General features: G+C 42.0%; 1 protein-coding gene across 1 annotated transcript in view; it reads left to right on the plus strand.

Moving 5' to 3' along the window:
• The window catches only part of LOC113997190 (centromere protein C-like), a 29,176-nt gene extending 16,377 nt beyond the window's left edge, over positions 1-12,799 (plus strand). Inside the window, 10 exon segments of the mRNA XM_039385753.1 lie at positions 272-659; positions 1,230-1,268; positions 2,491-2,564; positions 3,495-3,563; positions 4,664-4,768; positions 5,568-5,663; positions 8,271-8,369; positions 8,659-8,813; positions 10,527-10,617; positions 12,561-12,799. Of these exon segments, the coding sequence (XP_039241687.1) occupies positions 272-659; positions 1,230-1,268; positions 2,491-2,564; positions 3,495-3,563; positions 4,664-4,768; positions 5,568-5,663; positions 8,271-8,369; positions 8,659-8,813; positions 10,527-10,617; positions 12,561-12,631 (1,187 nt within the window). The 3' untranslated portion in view covers positions 12,632-12,799.
• The last annotated feature ends 5,958 nt before the right edge of the window (positions 12,800-18,757 follow it).

The following is an 18,757-nucleotide window of genomic DNA, read 5'->3' on the forward strand; positions in this document are numbered from 1 at the left end:
CAGTTACAAACAAGCTCATGCTCCATACTGATAACAATTAATAATCATCTACTCTAATCATAAATCTGCTTAAGTTGTCTTACCCCTAGAAACTGTTTAACAGACCCTTACTTCATCTTAGGTAACAAATTACTATATCCTAGGTAACAAATCATTATATACATGCTTGACTAGATCCTTTGATTATGGTTTCCACTTTTTCAGCACACAAACAAGGTTGCTAACTTACTTCTTTGGAGTGTTGCTTTTCTAGGCCTACTCTCCTAATAAGCCTTAGCCATTCTACTACTAAAATTTAAATTGCTTTGCAACACCGTGATTCAGAAATTGGCTGTGTCTGAAAAGCCTAGAAATGTGTTGCACACATTGGAGTCACCTGGTGGTGCAAATAACCAATCTCCTGTGAAAGCACTACAACATCCCATGGACAGTGTGAAGAATTCTGAAAAGAAGCAGTTGCCAGCCAAGTATTCAGGGAAGATACCCGGAAAGATTCCTTGCAGAACCAATAAAGCTGTTTCCTCAAACCCTGAGGACATTGAGTCTCAAACAGATTCTGACAGCTCTTCTGTACAGAACATGGCAAGGAAAAAACAGAAGTTATCAGATGTAAAAATGAAAAATAACAAAAGAAAACGTAACAGGCAACATGGACCACAGTAAGCTTTTTATGTGATTCCTTACGAGCGTGGTATAACTTGGTAGATAATTAAACACACCTTGTTAACTTTTAAGCAGTGATGGCCCAATTGAACTACGAGATAGTTTGAGATTGGTCAAATAGTTAATAGAGAAACCAAGTGGTGTAGTCAACATCCTGTTCTCAAACGTGGGTGCCAAATCTAGTGTCTTTTACATGAGGAAGTTTGTGCTGGTTAAACTGTTCTCGTGAGACTTGTGTAGTAGATACAATCCTACCACCACAGAGTAACTTCACTGTCAGGTTTGTTGTATTTTTAAATGAAATTTGGAAAATACAGCATTTAATTCTTCAACTATTGTATATATTTTTGTGGATGTAACTTTCTAGTCATAGGCAATCTAAAGACGGAAGTTTAAGGAGTCTAAAACCAGTTTTTAATAGTTGTTCTTTGCATTGTTTTTTAATTTTTTTTAATGTCTTTTTATGGTTTTGTTCAGGATATAAAATTATTGCCCTACAGGTTCCTTTCATTAAGTAAAATTGACTCAACCCTAAAATGTACTAAGAATAATTTTTTCTCTTCTAGATATTCCTTTGTGGCTGAGAAGGCTGTGAACTATGAAAGGTAATTTCTTGAGTTGTCTGAAAACCTTGAATTTAATCTCACTTCTGCCCCACTGAGACAGAAGAGTTTGGTAGTACTACCCCATTCTGTGCTCTACTAGTGAAGCACCTAGTAGAAAAGAATTGTAATTCATGCTTGAGGATTTTAAATACTGCATTAATACAGTTAATAAACTAGTAAAATTTTTCTTCCTGTCATAAATAAGGGGTCATAGTAGGTTTCTTGCCTTAGGGGATTTTTTTCCTTTGAGGTTTGTTTCCACATTAGTGTGTGATTTTGGAACAGAAATACCAGTGCCCCTAGAACTAATAGCAGTTGTACTAATAAAGTTGCCGTTAAGTGGGGTATAGAGCTGTATCTATGATCCAAACTTTTTGCATGTAGATAGGCATGTATCTTCCCCTTCACGGGATGGGAACTTAATGACAAAGCAAAGCAAACAGGAGTGGCAGTCTGTGAATTTATTGAATTCTTAAGCAGTCATTCTGCAGAAAAATTTGGGGTTTTTAATTATAAGGGAGACTACCGCCGACTTACTTGGATGAATTTGTAGTGTAGTTTTGGTAATTTAGGTAATTTAAATGCATCTTTTGGAGTTTAGGTGGATAACAGGTGAACTTCACTGGCACAGTAAAAGCAGTGAAGCACAGCCACAGATGGAGGAAGAAGGAAGGTGAAGGGTACTGATGCTAAGGCTGCAAGAGAGGTCCTGTTAGAAGTGATTTGGTTGCTAAAGAATCTCTGGTGGAGTCACACATATAAATTGTCATTTTATGGGGGAGATTTCATGGCAGACTACTCATTACAAAGACAAACTATTTTACTGTCCATTCCTTATAGTATGCAAAATATTTCTTTAAAGCAGTACCATAATCACAGTATATGGAAAATTGTTTGAAAGGTAATGCTACAGAAGAAAGTATCTTTATTCTGGAAGGGAGAAAAAAAGAAGTTTAAGGAACCTGTTTAGAGAAGAGGTGTGAACACTAATTTTTCTGCCTGGTGACTGAGTAGAGGAGGAGTTGATGAATTTCAGACCTATGATTTCTAACTAGCAGTCATTTGCTTTAGTGTCTAATCACTGTAGACAGATGTTTAAAAGAAAAATAAAACCCAGACCACATGATCTGAAAAAAACTTAACTTTTATATATATGGTAGTGCTGTAATGTTCCTTTGACATTTAACATCTTTAAGCAGGTTTATTTTTTATTCTTTTGCAGTGGGCCTGTTCTAGAACATTGCGATAAATTTGATTCCAGCACTAAGTCTTGTGAACAGTATGATACATCATCAGGTAATGTTTAAAGTTGATATTTTCTTGCATTTTATGTATAAGCTTCTTATAAACTGTAACTGATGGTTCAGTAATTTCTGTTGTATTCAGCTTGTCCAGAACAAATGTGGATTTTATTGGCTGTGGTTACATTTCTGTCCAAGTAGGTGGTACGCTATGCCAGCTTTATGTTGTGTTAGCTTTGGAAGAACAAACCCTCCAGGGTTTGGCATCAAGCCTACTGGGATAAAGTTATCGCTCCAAAATATTTTGAACACATTTTTCAGGCTCTGTTTGTACCAGTTTGATGTGTTGCCATGTGATGGTACTAAATGCAATCACTTCAGGCCACCCTGGACCAAAGTGTACAGCCCGATGGCCTGTTCACCCAAGAATGTTTTGGTTTGGTTGGTTTGGTTTGTGGTGTCTGTTTTTTTTTAAAAGTTTTGTTTGGTTGGTTTGGATTTTAAGTTTCACAACATGAGTTGTACGTGTTGTCATAATGAACATGAGCCTTGGAGATAAAAAGTCATTTTGTTAGTATTTTAGAGCCAAAAGTGAATATGCGAATGTTATTAGTTCATGCGGTGCCTTCTTCAGAGACCTAATTTTGTGTGTGTTCTTGTAAGAAGTTTGTTCTGAAGCTAGGTTTGAGTGATATAAAGCTGATTGACCTTGCACTTTGTCATAATTTTCCAATGTGTGTTTTATCAAGAGGGATAGGTCTGAGGAATATTTACTTGAATATATAGTTTTCATGTAATTTCAAGCTTACTGATTACATATACTGCTTATCTACATTGGGTTTCATACATGTTTATAGCAAAATGTGTTAAGCGGGAACACTATCATTGGGACTTGTATTACCCTTGGTTGCTTTTAGTGGGTATATTGAATAAAAGTCAGGAATATTAAATGCCTATGGTGGTGGTTTTTTGAATGTGTTTACAGAGACTTTTGATGACTTGAATTACAAAGTGAGAGATCCATTGTCAGACAACATAGCAAGGCATAAAATAGGTAAGATTATTTAAAATATCATAATGTTAGTGTGTAAATACAAATGTATTTCCAACTTGATGTAAAGTTTGCTGAAGGAGACTGGCGTGCAGCTGCACACTGAGCTACCTGCACTGAATGTATTCCTAAACAACTGAGTCAGGACAAACCCACAGTTCAGTGAGAACAGTAAGAGTTTGTATTAGTTTTACGCAGTATAACTGATGGTGCAAATAACCTGCCTTCTGTGGTGGTCTGAGTCTGGATAGGATGGAACAATGCGTGTGCAGTCGATTGCAGTCCCATGCTTGTCTGTTTTATATTGGGTTCTTTTTATGGCCTTCATTATTATTTTATGCACAACACTTTAGTTGTCTACCTTCAAAAACTATTTCATCAATTTTTTTATATTTACCATTTTTAACATTTAAATATCTTGACTAATTTGCTCTTAGCTCTTAAAGGGCTTTTAGTCTTCCTTCCAAATACTAAAATATATCTTACTGTATTCCTATATGGTAGCTTAGACAACTTGAAAGTTGAGACTATGTAATAAGTACATCTGAAGATAAATATCTGAGAAATCTTGGAAATACGTGGAGTTTCTGTTGGCAGAAGTGCCATTCTTCTGGACCTCAGAAATGGGACTTGTGAATCTGGAAGAGGAGGAGCTGCTTATGCAGTCTCTTACTCTCCCCTTGCCGTAACTAAGGCAGTGCCTTTCCACTGCTGCTAATGAAATCCCTCAGATTTAGGCTGGGTCCTTAGTCTTTGTCGAGAGCTTTGTCTTCACAGTTGTAGCATGTTTTCTGTCCTTGTGCTTGAGCTCCTAAGGTCCATGTCTCAGTGATTCACTAAGATACATAGAACTAAGTATAATATAAAGTCAGTGTGGTGATTGTTTAAGAAAAAGGAGAGTGAAATAGTGATGTATGCAAAAGAGGGCTTTTGTCAATATTTGGATCCCATTTTCCTGTCACAATAGCAATGTGATATAAATATCAGCTGGGAAGTGCTGACCCCCCCTTGTGATACAGCAAAACAGGAAAGGATACTTAATATTTTCCATCTCTGAATTTTCCTTTCATGTTTAATATGAATTATGTCATCCTTCAAATTAGTAATGCCTTCCAACACACCTAACGTTCGTCGAACGAAAAGGATACGGCTGAGACCTCTGGAATATTGGAGAGGCGAGCGCATAAACTATACTATGAACTCTTCAGGTATTAGTTCCAAAATACCTATTTGCTTCCTTCTGATGGGGCAGTAAAGAAAAATCTGTGGGTTGATCTTGTGCCAGGAGGACTTTGAGAGGCTTACTTTTGGGTAATTTTTTTTTTTAAAGATTATTTATGGTCACTAGCTATTTAGTCACCTTTCTATGTAGTCCTTTTCATTCCTGATATTCCCTTGTCAGCTGAAAATAGCATCAGGAGAGTATGTTAAGTTACTTTGCCTTCACTGTTTAGAGAAGAGCAGAACAGTTTCTCTATACTAGTAGGTTTATTACATCAGAGATTGTGTATGATACTGGAAAAAGAGACAATCTGCTGGATCATTCATTGGAGCATTTCTCTTTGTGTGAGGATTGTTTTCCAGAGCAGATACTCTAATATTTTATCCAGTCTCAGTGTTAAATTCCCTAAGTGAACAAATATATCTTGTTCTCTTGGATTTTTTCTGACCAATGCAGCCTAATATTTTGTCTTTTCTTAATTAATTAATTTGCTTGAGAATAGTATTTCTTTGCGTTCCTAAAACTGATATTTTTTCTTAAAAAATTGCTTTCATATCATGGCTTTCTGAAATGCTCTGTGACTGAAATTTGATAAATATTATTTTCAAAATATCTCAAGTTGCCTTAATAATGAAAAGCTTTTTGGTTTGTTCTGGCTTTCTAACGCTGTCTGAAAATTTCAACACCAAGGTTAAAATGCTCGGTTAAAATGCTTGTTGGTTGTGTAAGTTTTTAAGGTTACTGTGAGTTAGCAAGCTTTGTTTAACTTCCTTTTGTTTCCGGAGGGCTTGTGATTAGTGGATTAGTGCATCCAGAAACACAATCTCGCAGTAAGAATAGACAGAGGAAGGATCGTCACAAGCAGAAAGCCAACAAAACAAGTACGAACACAGACTTTTTCCCTTTTGATACTTAAAAACAAAGTTATCTGTAATCAAATACTCTATTGCTGTAAGATATTCCTCCTGTAACACTTGATTCTCTCTGTGGATGAAAATAATTTTATAACAAAATCTATTAACGTGATGTGGAAAAACCTGTTCTTACTTTATCTGTAGCAATGCTGTATATTCTTATTATAAAAACGTTAACTTTTCAGAAGAAAGGAAGAAATACAGAACATACCCAGAAGTATTGTTGTGCCTTTAAAGCAGGGGTAGAAAAAAAATAAACTGTACTTCTGTTTGTGTTCAGATCGTGATGCTAATGTGCACAGTTAAGGTATAAAAACTTGTGGTCGTTTTACTGATACCTGTAATATCACATCTAAAAAAGCAGTATATGGTGTTAGTAGAGTCTCAAGCTTTTGTAGGTTAAATACAAAACCACAACATGGTAGGTGAAGAGGGAGCTTTAAGAACAGTGCATAAAATGGTTCAAAGTGGGCAATAAATCTGTGTTTAAACAAACAGGAAGAGGAAGCTTAGCTAGAGCCTCTGTGGCCAGAAGATAATAAATATTTAGGTAGTGTTCAGAAAAGAGTCAAAATTCAAATGCTAAATTATTTTTGCTGTGCAATCTGGAAGATGTTTCAATGTTGGAGAACCTTTCTTTGTGGGGACTGTCTAGAACTGCTGTTTGAAATTGAAACATTTCTCAGTGAAGTTATAGAACTAATAAAACAAATACTAACAAGAATGGATAATGCCATATGGTCCTAACACAGTTCTAAAACAAATCGGGGCTGAAATAATAATCAGAGAAATAAGGAAGAAAATGGTCACTGTTGGTAAAAATATCTGATTTTCTAGAGTGTTTCATGTGAATTTTATCCCTTAACTCAAGAAGAAAGTGGTAGGACTAGAGAAGGTTCAGGGAAAGCTCATCAAAAACATGAGAGGACTTCTGTGCAGAAGCAACTACGTAGTGAAGACTCCTCAGCCCTCAGGGGAGTTCTGTGGTGGCCTGAGAAAGACCTATAAAATCACAAGTGGTGTGGAGAAGAGAAATAGGAATAAATTGTTTTATTGGCTTTTTTTTTATATGTTTGTTTTTAAACACAAGAACTAGAAGGTGTGGCAGGAAGATATGGAGAGCTGAGTTCTTTAGCAGAATAAGGTGGCCATTCTCACTATGTGCTCCTTGCCCCATAATATTGTGGACAAAAATATTTGTGTAGATTCCAGATGAGATCTAGATATATTAACAGGAGACTTAACTGTCTAAATATGTATGAGTTCCAGGTTAGAGGTGGGAAGTATTCCATGGAAGTGCCATTGCTCTGTTATGGCATTTTTGGGGATGGAAGAAGTACCTGCTTTTGGCCACTGATGGGAGACAGAATCCTGGTCTTGATCAATCAAGTACAGTTTACGTTGTAATATAAATAATTTGCAGTGCATGTGAACCTGAACTGGTAGTGACTGTTTATGTTGTATCTTACAAGAGCTATTGGTTGCTTTGGGTGCATTTGAACTGTCTTCCAGAAGTGATCGATTTCCTCTCTAACAGACATCCATCCTCAGAGATCCTTTGCTCACATCCTTCAGTTTTAGTGATGCATATATAGGGACTGTCAGCTGAGTAAAATTTCTAGCACGAATTCTCAAATCTTATTGATAAAATAAAAATTCTGTTGTTATAGCTATAGAGTTACACCTGATGCTGCTTCTCTTTATCCAGAGATGGTTATGTTGGAACAGAGCTGTTCAAACACAGCAACTTTCTTCCTACCTCTGACTGTCTTGGTGTAAGGGTATTTAAGCAGCCATGAGTGCCTACAAAGCGCAACAGCTTGCCTTTAACATACTGCTTCTGGTTGCATTTAAAGAAATTTCCTGTGCGTTGTAGAGTTAAAATTGTCTGCTTATGAGAATTCTGCAAGAGAGCTTTGGGATATTCTGTTGTGAACATTTTCTAGCATCTATTTTCTGTTTGAAAAGCGTAGAGTTGTCATTGATTCTTAGGATATTTCCTGCTCTGGAAAAATCCTTTTTATTATATCCTTTTTATTATAGAAATAGTTCTCAGATTTACAACATACAGTGAGATTCCTGTAATGGTATTTCTTGAGAAAAGGAAAATTGGACATGCACTTAGTCTTTAGAATGCTTTATCTCTTAAATCTCCTTTATCAGCAATAGGTAAAAGCAAAAAAACTTAGTCTTCATCCTGTATTTTATATCCTCTCAGCATCTGTTGCTAGAAAAGCACTTCTCTGAAAATACAGATACTTCTGAATAAATACTGTTGTTAATAGCACAGGATAAATAGTTGGCATTCCCCTGGCAAGTTTCTTAGGATTTAGAGAGCCTTCATCTATTACACACAGAAATGATTTCAATGAAACTTACATTTTCAAGGAATTGTTACGGATGGTTTCCTTTTATTTAAATGAAGTGTATTCAGTCTGTTTAGTTCACTTATTAAAACAAGTTTAAGTACTTAACATGTGACATTAGAATTGTGAAAAAGTTGTAGTTCAATAAGTTTTTAAAATGCATGGTGATAATTTCTCTGATTTTGTTTTGGTTTCTTTGTTTCCTCAGATAGAAGAGAGATACCTGCAAGTTTGGATCACAACCTAGCTGATACTTCTAAGCCAACCGTTGTACTGGACCCAGAAACAAATGAGGAGGTAGTTCTAGGTGAGTTGAAGGATGTGGCCAAGGGACTTTGTGAATTATATAAGCTGTGTTTAGAATGATAAGAAAAAAATTGTTCATGCCACATTGGGCATAAAAAGGTAAACTATTGAAATAGTCATTGCTCTTCTGGAGAAAGTTCTGAGGAAAACAAAAAGTGTCTTGATTTTTCAGCTAAATATTGAATATAGCTTTTGAAGGTGTTGCACTAAAACAATATGTAATGCATTGAGCAAATAACAAGACTAATTATATGAGAGCATTAATGCTAATCTCCTGGACTTTTCTGTAGAATGTGTTAACACTGAAAGCAGTCACGCTTGCTCCTTCAAAGACGAAGCGGTAGAAATATACAAAAATCTGAATACATCTGTTTTTGCAACTGGTAAATTGATTTTGAAACCACTTAAGGAAAAGGGACACCAGTTTGTCCACATGGATACAATAGTAAGTGTGCTTTTTTCTTATTTTTATAAAACTGACTGTGTAAACAGGAGATCTTAGTGTGGTTGGAAGTAACATATGAAGCTGATGGGTTTTCCAGGGGCTTTCCCTCCCTTAATGCACATGAATGTTAATGAATCATTTGCTAGAGGTACTTTGCATGAACATTGCCCTCTGTGTCATACTAAATCTTTATGTCTATGTGCACTTACTGTGTAGATCTTGCAGGCAAGACAGAAGTATCAAATAAATAAGATGACCCCATCCCCCTTTTGAGGTGTGCATCTTATTTTTCAGCAGTGTGGGGGAAAAAAGGGATTGCAGTTCTGCCAGCTTATTTTGGTTTTGTCATGGTTTGAATCTTGTTTTCCCCCAGAGGCTAAGAAAAGTGGTAGACCCCAAGGGGTGGAAACCCTTGGAAGTTTTGAAGTTCTGCCCAATGGGCGCGCCTGCAAAAATGTAAACATACCACAACCACACCGGAAGAGGAGAGTTGTAAGTTTGGTTGTTTAGGAGAGGTGGCCATGTTGTAGAGCCACGAGGAAGGGGCTCTAAGCCCCTTGGGCTCTGTGGGCCTCCCAGCCCCTGGCTGGGGGGCTGCGGGGACCTGGAACAGCATAAAGCTGGGCTAGGTGCCTGTAGTTATGCCGGGAGATGTTTTCTCCATGGTCACAGAGCAGCAGCCGACACTGACCAGAGAAACGGTGGCAGAGAGCCAGAGATAAGAACCTGAACTGAAGGAGCAGCAGAAGCAACATGCAGCACCAGAGAAAGGACTCCTGGAAGGAGAGCCGGGAAAAAGAGAGCCAGCAGAGAGACAGAGTTTGGGGTAAGACTGTACCAGCCCCCCAAAACTCCCTTGAGACCCCTCTTGGAGAAGAGGGACAAGGACTCCTGTTTTGGAGAGCAGTTTTGGACATGCAGCACTAGAGAGAGAGGAGCTGAGAAGCTCAGAGACGTCCCGGAGTTGGACCAGGACGGCCAGATGGAATGCGGGGGGAGTTGACCTTGGCTCCCCCCCCTCACACTGCTGCCACGGTGACAGCCTGAGAGACAGGGCACAGAGGCCCTGCAAGCAAGGAGCTGAGTCTCCTGCAAGAGATACCAGACCGTCACGAAGACCCCCCTGTGTCTTCGTGATATCACGTGGTGAAATGACCTTGTCTGGGGTTACGAAGCCCACGGAAGACCCCTTTACCTGCATCAAGGGGGCCGAGGGAGTGAGCTTGGATATCTCCCTCATGAGTGCTGGCAGAAAGCCAGCTATCAGCTGCTGCATGTGGAGAAGACAGACAGAACCTGCTGCCTTAGAAGATGCTGCTGCTTAAGGACTGGAAGGGATCTGTCCTTCTTTCCCTCCTGGACTTTTATTTGGAGGGGAGAGGAGATCTGATCCATTGTAAATACTATATGTCATGGTAGAGATAGTTATGATCGTGTGTATAATGTGATATGATATTTATTTGTACAGTCATTGTAATATATTCCCTTTCCCCCACTTTGAGTCTGGCGTGTTTTGTCTGGAAAAGCCCATCTCACATTAGGTTGAGATGTGGGAGGGGGATGGAACTAGGGAATTGGATTTTGGGACTATCTCAAACCATGACAGGTTTTTATCTTTGTTACAACATGTGTGCAAATGTTTTCTTGGATAACTTTCTGAAATGTTTGCAAAGGAAGCATTGCTAATCTTAGAATCCTTTGGCTTTCATTAAGGCTTTCCATATTATCCGTGGCAAAATTATTGTTACATTACATAAGACATCATATTATCTGAGTACAGGAGACTCCTTCTATGTTCCTCCAGGTGAGTACATGTGTCTAAAACCAATTTGTTGGAGGTGGTTGAGACTGAATTAGCGTGCTGGGAATCAAAACCAAACTTAGTGACTGAAAGAGAGATGGAATAGAGAGTGGGAAGGTATAGGGCCATCACTTAGGCACCATGCCATACCCTGATTTTGTACTGGCCGGCTAGTCCAGGCATTCACCTGCTCTTACATCTTCATTCCTCTTGCCAGTGGGAATGCAGTTTGGCACCAGCTGGTTTTGGCACAGAGGTCTAGCATGGCAGCACATGCCCACTGCTGCAGATGTAAGTGCTGTGGATGTAAGTGCCCTCTCACACCCTGTTGCTGCTTGACTATTCTGGTAAATGCCAGGACAAAGTAATCTTCCTGGGCTTTGATGTTTCTGCGGTGTCTAAGAGGGAGTCTAGACTGAATGAGCTGCAAAGCTTGGGTGGCCCCTCTGGATCAGCTTCATACACTTCTCTTGGAGATGGAGCTGAGACCTGCCAAGCTTATTTGATATATCCTTCCATGTGGAACTGCTCTGTCTACATAGTTCAGAACCTTTTATCTCTGTTCTGTCTTACCCACTGCCATGGGTGGGAGTGTGTATTTCTAAAGCATGTTAGAGTATTTGTGTACACACTTGGCATCCTCACTGTTGTGGTAGCTGTGGAGAGGTCAAGAGGTACAGAAAAGATCAGGAGACAGAAGCTCGTATGTGGCAAAAGAGAGCTTACCTGTATCCAGTGCAACTGGATACAGGTGGTCCTGCTTGAGCAAAGTGTTGGACCAAATGCCTTCCAGAGCTTCTCTCCGATCTCAGCCATCCTGTGAAGTCGGAGACTCCCATGCTGTGGAAGCTGCTCTTCTAGAAGTATAGTTCATGCTTGTGCTGGGAAGACCCTGATGCTTTACACCTCAACTGGAAAGTAGCCTTTTCCATGTTGCACAGCAGGCCATCCGTGTGGGGTGTGCCAGAGCGCTTGGCTGCTGGTGAATGGCCACTGCTATCCATTTCTTCACAGTAAAGGACAAAAGGTGCATGCTGAGTTGTTGCTGCAGCTGTCAGCTTTGACTTCCCCTTTCTGGTCTTTGCCCTGAGGAGTCTCTCTAAGGCAGACACATACCTGGATTTGATGAGAAGTCCACTGCTCAGTTTGGGCGAATTAGCTAACAATCTTCTGCACGTAACATTTTACAAAAATGTATTTTGATAGTGTTATTTCCACTTAAAATTTTTAACAGCAGTCTTCATTCTGTGCGGGCTTTAAACCAACTTGAAATTTGGCATCTTGTGCAGTCCAGGCTATCAAGTGGCTGCTTTTCCCATATAATTCTACATGTGGAGTAGCAGTCCTCAGCTGTGACTTGGTGGGGTGAGTTGCATCAGACGTTGTTATTCTCTCAGCAACAGTTTTAATTCTTGGATATTTTCCCGACTGTAAGCAGTTTTGCGTGACCTTTGGGACTGTGGACCAGAGATTGGGGACCGTTTGGGTAAACCTGAGTTTAAATGAATTAAAATACACACAAGATTTCTATAAAAATAACATGAAACTCACATGCACGCTAAATACTGAGGCCTCTAAGTCCTTCACAGAATACAGCTTTTTGAATTAGAAATAGCATAAGAAAATACATGCAGAGCAAGTGTCAATGCCACAACCAGGTGTGATTTTGACAGCTTCAAATTTTGCACAGATGAACACATTTGTCAGAGACCACTGTTAGTTAAATTAAATTAGGCTAATGTGCTCTTTTGAGCATAATTGAAATTATACTAATATTTTTATTGATTTGGCACCGAAGTAGGTGAATGCTCTGATGTCCTTGCTGCTGTGAGTACAATTTGCTGTTGTTCACTTTACTGTCTGGTAATTCCCCACTATTATGGCACAGATAGGCCTATTTTTAACTGTGTTCATTTGAACGAATTTCTGTTCTTTTTATAATTTAGACCAAAAGCAAGAAATACATTGTTGGATACCTCTTCCCCATAATTTTACCTGCAAATTGAAGATCATATAATGCAAAGGAATTCTGAAGAACACTGAAGGTTTTCATCTGACACTCCAGTTTTAGGGGCAGGTTGTTTCATTGATCTTAAAGATCTTTCTTCTGTGTAAATAGTAAATACATAGCTTGTTGCAAATTATTTTTTCCTTTGTATCAATAAATATTAAGTAATGCAAATCAGTTTTGATCTCTTTGATTTTAAATAACTTTAGAATTGATTTTCTAGCTTTCCATGTTTTGAAAATGCAGGTAGTTGTATGAGTTTGACTTGTAAATATTTATAGCTAATGTAAGTTATCTTGAGTGGCTTCAAAGATGCCACCAACTGAAATTTTTCATCTGTTTCTTTGGAGTTGTTTAAACTTCATGGTATTAAACAAACCTAAGATATCTTTGCAGTTTCATGGAATCAAAGGGGGGAAAAAAAGAATTAAACCCAATGACCAGAAACCATTGGATCGAACATTTCTTTAATATGTCAGCTGGGGATACATGGGGTACTCTGCCATGCGTGGATCAAAGATCTGCTATAAATTTTGGAATATAAATACAGTGACGCTTGAAAGACCCCGCCCCCTTCAACAGCAGTGAAGAATTAGGTTATGATTTTGATGTCATATAGCATCTTGGGTTTTATTAGTGCAGCAAGACTGCCATCTAGCGTCCATTTCTTCGGGGGGGGGGCAGTCATGTTCGGAGAGTGGTCTTCTCGCTAATCAGGCCTCGTAGCATTTCTGCACAGAAAGCTCTCACTGTTCAAGGAGTCCCCAGGTTGACAAACCAACCACAAAGCCACAGCTTCCAGGCTTTCTTTCCTGCCGATAAGGGTTGTCATTTCCTGTTTTCAGAACTGCCTCCCAACTGCCAGACCGACTCCTAAAATTGCATATAAACAAGGACTCCTCCCACACCAAAGGTGCCGGCACAGAAATCTTTTGCTGCTCCTGGACTCCCCAGGTTGACAAACCAACTCCACGACAAAGCCGAAGATTGCTGGCTTTCTTTCCTGGCGATAAGGGCTATTGTTTCCTGTTTTCAGCGCTGCCTCCCAACTGCCAGACCGACTCCCAAAATTGCATACGGACAAAGATTCCTCCCACACCAAAGATGCCAGCACAGAAAGCTCTTGCTCCCCAGGGAGTGTCCAGGGTGAAAAACCAACTGCACCACAAAGCCAAAGCTTTTAGGTTTTCTTTCCTGGCGATAAGGGCTGCCATTTCCTGTTTTCAGCCCTACCTCTTAACTGACATATCGACCCCCAAAATTGCATACAAACAAAGATTCATCACACAGCTAAGGTGCCAGTACAGAAAGCTCTTGTTCCCCATGGAGTCTCCAGGCTGACAAACCAACTGCACCACAAAGCCAAAATTTGCAGGCTTTCTTGCCTGGGGATATGGGCTGTCGTTTCCTGTTTTCAGTCGTGCCTCACAACTGACAGCCCGACTCCAAAAACTGCATATAAACAAAGACTCCTCCCACACCAAAGAGGCCAGCACAGAAAACTCTTGCTCCCCAGGGAGTCTCCAGGCTGACAAACCAACTGCACCACAAAGACAAAGCTTGCTGCCTTTCTTTCCTGGCAGTAAGGGCTCTCATTTCCTGTTTTGAGACCTGCCTCCAAATTGCCAGCCCGACGCCCAAAACTGCATATGGATGAAGATTCCTCCCACACCAAAGATGCCAGCACAGAAAGCTCTTGCTGACGATGGAGTGCCCAGAATGACACACCAGCTGCACCACAAAGCCAGAGCTTCCAGGCTTTCTTTCCTGCCGATAAGGGCTGTTGTTTCCTGTTTTCAGCCCTGCCTCCCAACTGACAGACCGATTCCCAGAATTGCATAAAAAGACTCCTCTCACAGCTCAGATGCCACCAGAGAAATATTTTGCTCCCCATGGAGTCTCCAGGCTGACAAACCAACTGCACCACAAAAACAAAGTTTGCTGGCTTTCTTTCCTGGTGATAATTGCGGTCATTTCCTGTTTTCAGACTTGCCTCCCAACTGCCAGACCGACGCCTAAAATTGCATATAAACAAGGATTCCTCCCACACCAAAGGTGATAGCACAGAAATCTCTTGCTGCTCATGGACTCCCTAGGCTGACAAATCAACTACACCACAAAGCCGAAGCTTGCTGGCTTTCTTTCCTGTCGATAAGGGCTGTCATTTCCTGTTTCCAGCGCTGCTTCGAAATTGCCAGCCTGACCCTCAAAATTGCATACGGACGAGGATTCCTCCAACACTAAAGATGCCATCCTGGAAACTCTTGCTGCCCATGGAGTTTAAGGTTGACAAACCAACAGCACCCCAAAGGTAAAGCTTGCTGGCTTTCTTTCCTGTCCATAAGGGCTATTGTTTCCTGTTTTCAGCCCTGCCTCCCAACTGCCAGACCGACTCGCAAAATTGCATATAAACAAAGATATCTCCCATAGCAATGATGCCAGCACAGAAAGCTCTTGCTCCCCCTTGGCATCTTTGGTGTGCGAGGAATCTCTGTTCGTAGGCAGTTGGTTTGGGGGTCCATATGTCAGTTAAGAGGTAGGGCTGAAAACAGGAAATGACAGCCCTTTTCCCCAGGCAAGAAAGCCTAAAACCTTTGGCTTTGTGGTGCAGTTGGTTTGTCAGCCTGGACACTCCATGGGGAGCAAGAGCTTCCTGTGCCAGGACCTTTAGTGTGGGAAGAATCTTCATCCGTATGCAATTTTGGGAGTCGGGCTGAGAATTTTGACGCAGCGCTGAAAACAGGAAATGACAGCCCTTATGGACAGGACAGAAAGCCTGGAAGCTTTGGCTTTGTGGTGCAGTTGGTTTGTCAGCCTGGAGACTCCCTGGGGAGCAAGAGCTTCCTGTGCTGGCATCATTGCTATGGGAGGTATCTTTGTTTATATGCAATTTTGCGAGTCGGTCTGGCAGTTGGGAGGCAGTTCTGAAAACAGGAAATGACAGCCCTTATGGACAGGAAAGAAAACCAGCAAGCTTTGGCTTTGTGGTGCTGTTGGTTTGTCAACCTGGATACTTCATGGGCAGCAAGAGTTTCCAGGATGGCATCTTTCGTGTTGGAGGAATCCTCGTCCGTATGCAATTTTGGGGGTCGGGCTGGCAATTTCAACGCAGCGCTGGAAAAGGGAAATGAGAGCCCTTATCGTCAGGAAAGGAAGCCTTGAAGCTTTGGCTTTGTGGTGCAATTAGTTTGTCGGCGTGGAAACTCCACGGGGAGCAAGAGCTTTCTGGGTTGACATCTTTGTTGTGCGAGGAGTCTTTGTATGCAATTTTGGGAGTCTGGCTGTCAGTTGGGAGGCAGGGCTGAAAACAGGAAACAATAGCCCTTATCGCCAAGAAAGAAAGGCAGCAATCTTCGGCTTTGAGGTGGAGTTGGTTTGCAGCGTGGAGACTCCATGGGCAGCAAGATGTTCTCTGCTTACATGTTTGCTGTGGGAGGAATCTTCCTTCATATGCAATTTTGGGAGTCAATCTGGCAGTAGGGACGCAGGTCTGAAAAGAGGAAATGCCAGCCCTTATCACCAGGAAAGAAAGCCAGCAAGCTTTGGCTTTGTGGTGTAGTTGATTTGTCAGCCTAGGGAGTCCATGAGCAGCAAGAGATTTCTGTGCTATCACCTTTGGTGTGGGAGGAATCTTTGTTTATACGCAATTTTACGCGTCGGTCTGGCAGTTCAGAGGCAAGTCTGAAAACAGGAAATGACAGCAATTATCACCAGGAAAGAAAGCCAGCAAACTTTGTCTTTGTGGCGCAGTTGGTTTGTCAGCCTGGAGACTCCATGGGGAGCAAGAGTTTTCTGTGCTGGCCTCTTTGGTGCGGGACGAGTCTTTGTTTATATGCAGTTTTTGGAGTCGGGCTGTCAGTTTTGAGGCACGACTGAAAACAGGAAACGACAGCCCTTATCGCCAGGAAAGAAAGGCAGCAAGTTTTGGCTTTGGGGTGCAGTTGGTTTTTCAGCGTGAGGTGTCCATGAGCAGCAAGACATCTCTGTGCTGGCATCTTTGGTGTGGGAGGAATCTCTCTTTGTGTGCAATTCTGGGGGTCGGGCTGTGTGTTGTGAGGCACGTCTGAAAACAGGAAACAACAGCCCTTAGTCCCAGGCAAGAAAGCCTAAAAGCTTTGGCTTTGTGGTGCAGTTGGTTTGTCAGCCTGGAGACTCCCTGGGGAGCAAGAGCTTTCTGTGCTGGCATCCACGAATGCAAACCCAGATGCTATTTGACCCCAAAATCTTAAGTATGGGCTGCTTGTGAAGGGGGGTCTTTCAAGTATCACTGTATTTATATTCCAAAAGTTATACTGATTCTTTGATTCATGCATGGCAGAGCACCCCCATGAATCCCCACTGGCATATTAAAGAAATGTTCAAACCAATGGTTTCTGGTCATTGGGTTTAATTCTTTTGTTTTATCCCTTTGATTCCATGAAGTTTCAAAGATATCCCAGAGTTTGTTTAATTCCTTGAGGTCCCGCACATCCCAGTGACGTTCCCTTAATTCCCTGGGTTTCTGTACTTTCCCAGGGAATATTTACTTCCGTGATGCAGGGCAGAGTCATGACGGTCGCTTGATTCCGTGAGTTCCCCCAGTGTCCCAGCAGTCCTTTGGTTCCATGAGACCCTGCCATTTTGCACTGGGTTGACATTGTCTGGATGCCAGGTGCCCACCAAACCGCTCTGTCGCTGCCCTTCCCAGCCAGACAGGAGAGACAGAAGAAGATGGAAAATAACTTCTACCTTGAGATCAGGCACTTTACTAAAGCAAAAGCCAAAGTTTGTGCATGCATAATTGAAGAGGAAAATAAAGAGATTTATTCTCTACTTCCCTTCAGCAGCCATGCCTGGTCACTTCACGGGAAGCAGGGATTCACCACACAGAGAGGCCGTTCAGAAGGCAAATATTGCAAAAAAATTGATTTCCCCCTTTCTTGTTCCTTTCCTGAGCTTTTGTAGCAATGTCTCTTTGGTCCATTTGGCTCAACTGGCCAGACTGTATCCCCTCTCATGAGCTTGCCCCCGATTCAAGGGAGGAAGCTGACAATGCAGATGCTGTGCCAGCCCTGCTCAGCAGTTGCCAAAGCACTGGTGTGATTAACCCCCTTGTAGCTCCCAATGCAAAGCACAGCACTGTGACGGCTGCAGTGAGAAAATGAACTCCAGCTCAGACAGACCCAACACATGTGGGATTCTGAAATGTCTCAGGGTTCCTTTGATTCTACGATGCCCCCTGTGCCACCGTGACAGAGCTCTCAGACCTGGCAGTAGAAAAATAAATCAAAAAATTCAGAAGAAATCATCTTAAAGTCATGCTAAACCTGTCTTCTACAGTCCAGAATCTACATATGTGTGACAGCAGATACTTGGGATGAGGGTAGATGCTCAGAGGAATTCATGGGCTTTGGTCTAGGAAATCTGTCCCCAAAATTTCTGCTGCCTTTTCCTCCTTGGACACTTCCTGATGCCCGGAGGAAGCTCCTGTCCAACAGCAGCTCCATCCCACACTTCCTCTCCTGGCATGCGAGGGCTGCAGCTCTTGCACTTCTGCTTCTTCCTGGGCATCTCCCTGGCTGCCCCCCTGGGCAACAGCCTCATCCTCAGCGCTGTAGCCTGCTACCACCACCGGCACACCCCCAGGGACTTCTTGCTGCTCCACCTCTCCCTCATGCACCTGGGCTGCGTCTGCACCATGGCCCTCTGGAACACCAGGGGCATCTCCTGCTCAGGATGAGCTGCAGAGGTGTTTTTGCTTTTCTTCTTGATCACAGCGGAGGTTGCCCTTCTCACCATCATGTCCTACGACCGCTATGTGGCCATCTGCAAAGCTCTGCACTACAGGACCCTCCTGGGCAGCAGAGCTTGTGCCCACATGGCAGCATCTGCCTGGGCCACTGGGAAACGAGTCTGGCCCTGGGGCTGCAGGAGCTGCCGCCTGAGCTGATGATCTCCTGAGCAGTCGAGACACACAGTCACTGTCCCTGTCCTCTATTTCCTCCCCTTCTTACTGCAGGACCAGAAACGACTGTGCTGCTCTGCTGGGCTGGGGCGGGGCAGGGAGATGGGGGGACCGGGGAGGGACTGGACTGGGCAGTTCCAGGGAGTAGAAAACCCCAGTGTTCATCTGAAGTGTAGGAGTGGGCAGGGTGG

Source organism: Pipra filicauda, unplaced genomic scaffold (genome assembly GCF_003945595.2).
Source record: "Pipra filicauda isolate LSUMZ 115617 unplaced genomic scaffold, ASM394559v2 scaffold431_size579624_pilon, whole genome shotgun sequence".
NCBI lineage: Eukaryota > Metazoa > Chordata > Aves > Passeriformes > Pipridae > Pipra > Pipra filicauda.